The 8,035-nt window shown below is 39.7% G+C and overlaps 1 protein-coding gene across 3 annotated transcripts in view; it reads left to right on the top strand.

Annotated features, from left to right (window-relative positions):
- Nucleotides 1–8,035, top strand: part of Snx25 (sorting nexin 25) — a 161,381-nt gene that overhangs the window by 68,492 nt on the left and 84,854 nt on the right. For all 3 annotated transcript variants that reach the window (XM_008853585.3, XM_029556374.1, XM_029556373.1), the window contains exon 5: nt 1,915–2,101. In XM_008853585.3, coding sequence (XP_008851807.2) covers nt 1,915–2,101 — 187 coding nt within the window. The remainder of the gene's footprint in view (nt 1–1,914; nt 2,102–8,035) is intronic.

Consider the following 8,035-nt stretch of genomic DNA (forward strand, 5'->3'; position numbering starts at 1 on the left):
GAAATTCTTACTGAATATGTCAGTGCTGTTGTAATGAAATGCTTCTTCTAATTATGTGGTTATTAAATAAATAATGTTTTAAAAAAGTTTATATATCATATTGCCAAATGCACAGTCCATTCTGCTATTGGTTAAGGAAAGAATACCCATATATGCACACAAACTGATTAGCATTTACTTAAAATATTTTTTCTTATAAGATTTATTGGTAATGTCCATACATACTTTTGTGAACTTGAAATAAAGAAAAAAATTTCTATACAACTACATAAAAAGAAACTTAAAAAAAGCTATAAGCTATTTGTATAAATATTTAACCAGGTTAAGAAAAACAGAAGAGGAGCAGAGAGATGGCTTAGTGGTAAAATTCTTGCTCTGCAAGCATAAGGACCTGAGTTTGGATCCTCACCACCCTGTAAAAGCCAGGTGTGTCAGCAGGCGTGTGTAACTAGAGTCCTGAGGCATAGAGATAGGCAGATTTCAGAGGCTCACTAGCCAGTCTAGTCAAAGCAGTGAACCACAGCTTCAGTGAGAGACCCTGTCTCCAAAACTAAGGTGGAAAGTGATAGAGGACACTGAATGCTGACCTCTGTTCTCCACACATACACACATACATGCAGTACACACACACACACATGCAGAGGAGAGAGAGAGAGAGAGAGAGAGAGAGAGAACCTAAGAGAAACTTTCCCTACCTAAGAATGTCAAATAAGAGATGAACTGATTAAAGATTTTGTTTATCTCAGGATTAGCCAGCTGTGCCCATCAACTGATATTATAAATAACCACAAGAAAAAAGCAAGGGGACTTTTAAATTTAAAGTTAGTAGGGTAGATTTGTAATAGTGTTCTTGTCTTATACTACTTCCTCCCTGAAGTCTGCTTTGAACACTTGATGTTCATCTTTTAGTAGAATAAATTAGTCAAAACATAATGAGTCTTATAAAACAAGAAATCAGTGTACTTAATTTTGATAGTTTTGTTAGCAGCTTGAATTTGAAATGACTTCTTTCCATTCTTTATTAAAACAAGCATTTGATTATCATACATTAACTTATACAGATGTATAGGTAGTTGTGTGTGTGTCTGTATTCACACTACATGCATGCATTTAAAATTTCTTGAATTGTTTATAATTTCTCCCATTTAACTAGTTGATAAATGTTTCTCAAATATGTTTTTAATTAGGTGGTTTGGAAACCATTCCCTTAAAAAGAGAATATAATATATATTAAATATTTTATTTAGTATTTTCGTTTTATGTGTATAAGTGTAATGCCTGCATGTAGGTAGGCGCACCTGTGTTGTGTAATGCCTGAGGAGGTCAGAAGAGGGTGTTGGATCCCCTGGAACTGGAGGTACAGATGGTTGTTAGCCACTGTGTGGGTGTTGGGGATAGAACCTGGGTCCTCTGCAAGAGGAGTTAGTGCTTGCTCTAGTTTATTCCTCCATTGCTGTGACAAAACACTCTGACCAATACCAACTTGGAGAAGAAAGGCTTTATTCAGTTTACATCTCCTGGGTCACAGTTCATCCAGGAGCCCAAGGTAGGAACTCAGGGCAGGAACCTGGAGGCAGGAGCTGGAGCACAGGCCATGGAGGAATGCTGCTTACTGGCTTGCTCCTGTGGCCGGTGTTCAGCCTGCTTTCTTATACAATACAGAGCCATCGGCTCAGGGGTGGCACCACCCACAGTGGGCTGGGCCCTCCCACATCACTCAGTAATCAAGAAGATGCCCCACAGACCTGGCCACAGGCCAGTCCAATGGAGGCAATTCCCCAATAGAGGCTCCCTTAACCCAGGTGTGTGAAGTTGACACTAAAGCTATCTAGCACAGTGCTCCTAACCACTGAGCCATCTCTCCAGCCCAGAGGAGTATATTTTTCAGTGGTGCTTTCTTTTCTTTCCCCCTAGTCTTGAAGCCAGTAGTGGAATTACTGAGTAACCCAGATTACATTAACCAGATGCTGCTCACTCAATTGGAGTACAGAGAGCAGATGAATGAACATCACAAGAGAGCCTACACATACTCTCCTTCTTATGAAGAGTTCATCAAGCTTATCAACAGCAACTCTGATGTGGAGTTCTTGAAGCAGCTAAGGTATTTAGTCTTTAATTGTCACATAACAAAAGGTACTAATTGTTTTCTCCTGTTAGTTAGGCCTTAGACAATATTCTTTTCAGAGAAGCAGAAATAAAGGCAGTTCACAAACTTTCCCATTTATTTGCCCAGATTGTCCTTACCAGTGGATTTATAATTAATTTTCAAAGTATTAGGTTTTCCTAAGAATTAGATTATAATAGGGTGAAAGTTCTTTAGGAGTTGTTAGGGACCTCTTAGCTGCTCAGATGCCTGCCATAGGAAGGCATTGCAAGGAGATGATGTGCTTTTTTAAAAAATCATTTTATGTGTGTGAATGTTTTGCCTGCATGTATATAAGTGCACCCATGTTGTGCAGTGCCCGCAGAGGTCAGAAGAGGGTGTCAGATCCTCTGGAACTGGAGTTATACGCGGTTGTTAGCTGGGACTGGGAACTGATTCCGGATCCTCTGCAAGAGCAGCCAGGGAGTTGTCTTAACCACTGAGCCATCTCTCCAGCCCCATGGTGTGCTTTTTAATGACACTGAAGAGCATTGTGTCCAAGAAAATGTAGAGGCTAGGCTCTGAGAATAAAGGTTTCCTCACTATTTTGAGAAATCACATTTGAAAATATCACAGGCATCACTTATAGTGGAGGATATCTCTTTAAGATATTTTAGAGGTGCATGTTCATTGGTCTTTATATAGTATGTACATATGCACTCTTGATTATTTAGTATCATCTAATTTGTGAATTTTCTAGGCTTATTTCCCTACTACTTTTTTTTTTTTTTTTTTTTTTTTTTTTTTTTTTAAAAAAATGTGAAGCCCTGGCTGTCTTGGAACTCTCTTTGTAGACCAGGCTGGCCTCAAACTCACTGAGATCTGACTGCCTCTGCCTCCTGAGGGCTGGGATTAAAGGTATGTAACACTGTGCCTGGCCCTACTACCTTTCTGTTTTAAAGTTCCCAAATGATAATGGGTAGAAAATGAAACTTTACTCATCAATTTTTATTTTTATTGATAATTTTGGTAAATCACGAATGGAAAAATTACATATTGACCAAAATTAGGTCTTTGAACTATTGAAGGATGTTAGATTTACCATATTTTCCTTAAATTTGGATTAACATCATGGTGGCTAAAGCTGCGTAATTTTCAGATATGGGTTATACACCATCTAAGAGGCAGGTTCATTATAGATGCAACTTCTTACCTACTATTTCATGTGTTAATCTCCGTCCTGCTAATATATAATGACGAGTTCAAGTGTATAGTTTTGTTTATAAATGATACCATTTTTATCATTTATTTTACCTGAATATCTTACTTATATATCTCCTCCTATGCATAATCTTGAATATGCTAAATAGTGATGTGTTAGGTAATTGTGATTATCTATGCTGAATCTAGGGATTCCATTTTCAAAAGTATGAACTTGAGCTGATGGAGAACCCAAGAACCAGTAGTCCACATTTGTTGTCTGAAGTTCACGGGTTCTGCCCACTCAGATCCTCCTTCCATGGCTTCTTTTGATTTCCTTTTTAAAAGTCCACAGAACTAGGCATGATGGCACATACTGTGATCTCAGCACTCAGAAGGTTATGGGAGGAGGGTCATGAGTTTGAGACCAGCCTAAGCAACATAGCAAGGCCCTGTCTCATCAAAGCAACAAAACCAAACCAAAATAACCGGACAGTGCCACACTTGTGTTGCTTCTTCCTAAAATTCTGTCTTTAAGCCAAGCCGTTTCTGTGTCTCAGAATGCTATTCAAACTTAAACTCTGATGTTCATCTACCTGATGTTTTTACACCTACTTATGGTATTCTGTGTGTGGTGTGACCAAAGTAACATGCTGATCACTCTCTGAGAAATTACCATTTCTTCTTAAAACATTATTTAGGAGTAGATATCTTATGTTCATAAACTGAAAGCCCTGAATAACCAGTTTTCTTCTAGTAAGCATTCTTTCTAGAATAAAGTCAGAAACAGACAATTTGATGATGCCAAGTGAGTTTAAGATAGCAATCTAGAGTCAATAGTAGCATATTAAGTGAGTTAGTATTCACTGTCCTTCAGACTTGTAGGGGAATGTTATATTTTGTGTGCCAAAGGATTTCTACCATAACCCACTGGTGGCATAGGTAATGGTGTTAACAAAAACTTTTCAAGGAAGATATTTAAAATCAGAACTAATTATTTTAAATGACCAACTATTGGTTCTCTATAAAAAAAAAATTGTCATGATTGTGTGTGCGTGTTCGTATGTAAGTATGGGAGCACTTGTCATGGTACCTGTGTGGAGGTCATATGACAACCTCAGTCCTGCCTTCCATCTTTGAGACGGTCTCTTGTTTGCACTGCGTACTCCAGGTTAGCTGGCCCGTCGGCTTCTGGGGATTCTCCTGTCTCCATCTCCCATCTCATCTTAGAAGTTTTGGGATTACAGATGTGTAATATACAGATGTCTATAACTGAGCTGTATCCCCAGACCTGATTATTGGTTCTTCAGCACCATTTGCCATTTTGCATTTGAGCACAGCTTCTGTATTATGAATTGAATGGCGATGAGAATTAATTGTTCATCTTCAAAATGTTCTAGCCTAATGCTCAGAATTGTGTGTTGCAGTTTGTCATTTAGTAGACAAAGCATCAGCTTAGCAAGACTTGCCCTTTCAACAATACCCTGGCATCTTCTATTTACTCCAAGATGAACAAACTTTCTTGGAAACTTTGTAGACTGCCTTGAGTGACCAGAGATGACACCAGACGTTCAGATTTTACACACACCCCTTATATGCAAGACTGTAAGTCTTTCTTAACAGTCACTTCATCATAAAGAAGACAAACTGAAGGATAGCATAGTGGGAGTCCTAAGAAGCAGGCCTTCTGTAGAGCACTTGAGAGACTTCAGGGATAGTAGGAATGATGAATTAAAGAATGCAATTTTTTTTCTTCCAGAAATGGTGTATAATTCATATGCCATAAAATTCATCATTTTAAATTGTACTTTACAGTGGTTTTTTTAGTGTATTCAAAGACTGCACCTCTGATTCCAAAGTATTTTCATTGCCCTCAGAAGAAGCCCTTAGGCCTTTTGCAATCACTTCTTTCAGCCTTGGTAACCACTAATTTACTTTCATCTCTGTGATTTGCCTATCCTGGATAAAGGGAAACAGGCAATATGTAACCTTTTGAGTCTGGCTGCTCCCACTCAGCATAATGTTTTCAACGTTCATCAATGCTGTAGTATATATGAGCACTCCATTACTTTTTTTTTTTCCTGAATAATGTCAGTGGATGAATATATCACATTTTTTTTAATATGTTCATCAGTAAGGGGCAATTTGGGTTGTTTGTACTTTAAAGAATGCCTTTTGAGCAACCAAGCAACTTCAACATTTCAGCAGCATTATCAGTGATTGGTAATGGGACATTTATTATTGTGCCAACATCATAATCACCTGAACAAATAGACTGACTCTTAAATTAAGTTTTTAATAGTGGGCCTTAACTCAGAGGAGGACAGGAGTTCCCTAATCATCTGTCTCTCAAGACTGTGCTGATGGAGCTCTCTTGCCCCCTCAACCTATGCAGATGGAGGTATCTCTGGAACCCTCTTTCTCCTACTATGTCCCTTGTCAGGCCACATGCCTTTATTTTATAAATTTATTTATAAAATATGGTTATTTATTTATTGATTCATAATGGTTTAATCATAATTTATTCATAATGGTTTCTTCAGCTTCTTTGGGGAAGTACAGGTTCAAGTTCAGCTCTATCCTTAAACTTCACAGACCATCAGGTCTTTTCATCCCTAGTTCATATTCATCCTAGGTCACATGTCCTTCCCAGCTTCCCTGTGTCCACTGGAGATAAGTATGTGCTCTGTTTGCAGCGTTTTGATATGTTCACTCTCAAGCATACCCACATTCATGTATTATCTTTTTTGGGTGAGTTAACAAACTGAGGATGCCAAGGAGATGCCTGTTATCAAGCCCAAGAGCACATGGTTTATCTGGGGTTAATTAAAAGTTATTAGTCCAGATTATGTCCATTAATAAAAGTCATTCCCACAATTGTTGGTAAATTAGAGTAAATATAGATTCCTTCTTTCCCACTTCCTACCATCACCTGCCCCTGCAGAGTATCTGCCGCCAACAAGGAGTGATGATATACCTATACCAACAGCTATTCCTTTTCTGTATCATTCCTCTCCCATATATCATATTCCTCTGAATTCTTCATCTTATTCTTAGCCTTTGCATTTTCAGCAGTTTTCAGTTAGTAGGGAGAGCACTTTGGAGGGGCTTTGATCAGATAACCAAGCTCTTAGAGTAGCTAGTCTATTAGATGCAAAATTCATTTCAGGTTTGAATAAGTTGGAATAATGACTGGGACTGATTGGAATGGCAGTTCTTCTGACAGCTATCTCTTTATATATTTTCAGTTCCATACATCTTGGGAAATGTATTGATGTCTTTCTTTAGTAGGGCCAAAAAGTTTCTATTGCTTCTCAGCCATTTGATTTAGAGCAAGTATAGAAAGGCTTCAGATTGTCTTGTACGAAAGAGTTGAGGGCTGGAGAGTTGGCTTATTGGTTAAGAGCACCAGCTGCTTTTGCAGAGGACCCAGATTGGATTCCTGGTACCCACATGGCAGCAAACAGCCATTTGTAACTCCAGTTCCAGGGGGTCCAGTATGGGCACTGCAGGACGTGGATGCACTTACATACACGCAGGCAATATACTCATACACATAAAATAAAAATAATAAAATATTTTAAAAAGAGTTGCAAGAGAAGGCAGGTAGGAGTAAGGATACATAAGGGGCTGGGGAGATGGCTCAGCAGGTAAAGTGCTTACTTCACAAGTATGAGAACTGGAGCTTGGATCCCAGAACCCATGTAAAAGCCTGGTGGCTGTGTGGCCCACCTGGAATCCCAGTTGCCGGTATATCAGAGGCAGAGACAAGGAATTGTTGGAAGAAGCTGGCTAGCCAGACTACCTGAAATGATGAGCTCTGTGTTCACAGAGAGACACTTATCTTGATATGTAAAATGAAGAGCAATTAAGGAACACTCCAGCATCAACCTTGGGCCTCCACATGCAGGTTGAAAGTTGAAAGATTCTTTTTCTTTAAGAGTCCCTATACATATGACAGCATCAGCTATGGGGTCATGGTAGTCAAGAAGAGTTTCTAATCTCTTCAGCAGGTTTGGCAAAGAACTTTGGGAGAAAATGCTACAGAAGTTATTTTTCTTTTCCTTCCTTCCTTCCTTCCTTCCTTCCTTCCTTCCTTCCTTCCTTCCTTCCTTCCTTCCTTCCTTCCCTCCCTCCCTCCCTCCCTCCCTCGCTCCCTCCTTCTCTCCTTCTCTCTTTCCTTCCTTCCCTCCTTTTTTCCTCGCTCCCTCCTCTCCTTCTCTCTTTCCTTCCTTCCCTCCTTCCTTCCTTCCTTCCTTCCTTCCTTCCCTCCCTCCCTCCCTCCCTCGCTCCCTCCTTCTCTCCTTCTCTCTTTCCTTCCTTCCCTCCTTTTTTTGGTCTTTTTGAGACAGGGTCCCTCTCTGTACCCCAGCTGACCTGGAACTCACTGTGTAGACCTGGCTGGCCTTGAAGTCACAGAGATCTGCCTGCCCCTGCCTCCCAAGTGCTGGGATTAAAGGCATGCGCCACCACACCCACCCAGCCAGAAGTTATTTTTCTTAATGATAGTTGCATGCACTCAGTTACTTTTAGAATACTTTTCTTTTCTTTTTTTTTTAAATTTTATTTATTTTTATACCCACTTCCCAGATAGCACCCTCCCATAGCTTCCCTACCCCCACTAGAGCCCTTATACTCTGATATCCCTGCTACTGTCTGCTGTGTTGTTGCCACCCCCAGTCATTTCCCACTACTTGCCTTCTAGCCTATCTAGAGGTCTTTGTTTTAGGAGGGTCAGCTGTTCCTCATCTA

Source organism: Nannospalax galili, unplaced genomic scaffold (assembly GCF_000622305.1).
Source record: "Nannospalax galili isolate Female #2095 unplaced genomic scaffold, S.galili_v1.0 scaffold46, whole genome shotgun sequence".
Taxonomy (NCBI): Eukaryota; Metazoa; Chordata; class Mammalia; order Rodentia; family Spalacidae; genus Nannospalax; species Nannospalax galili.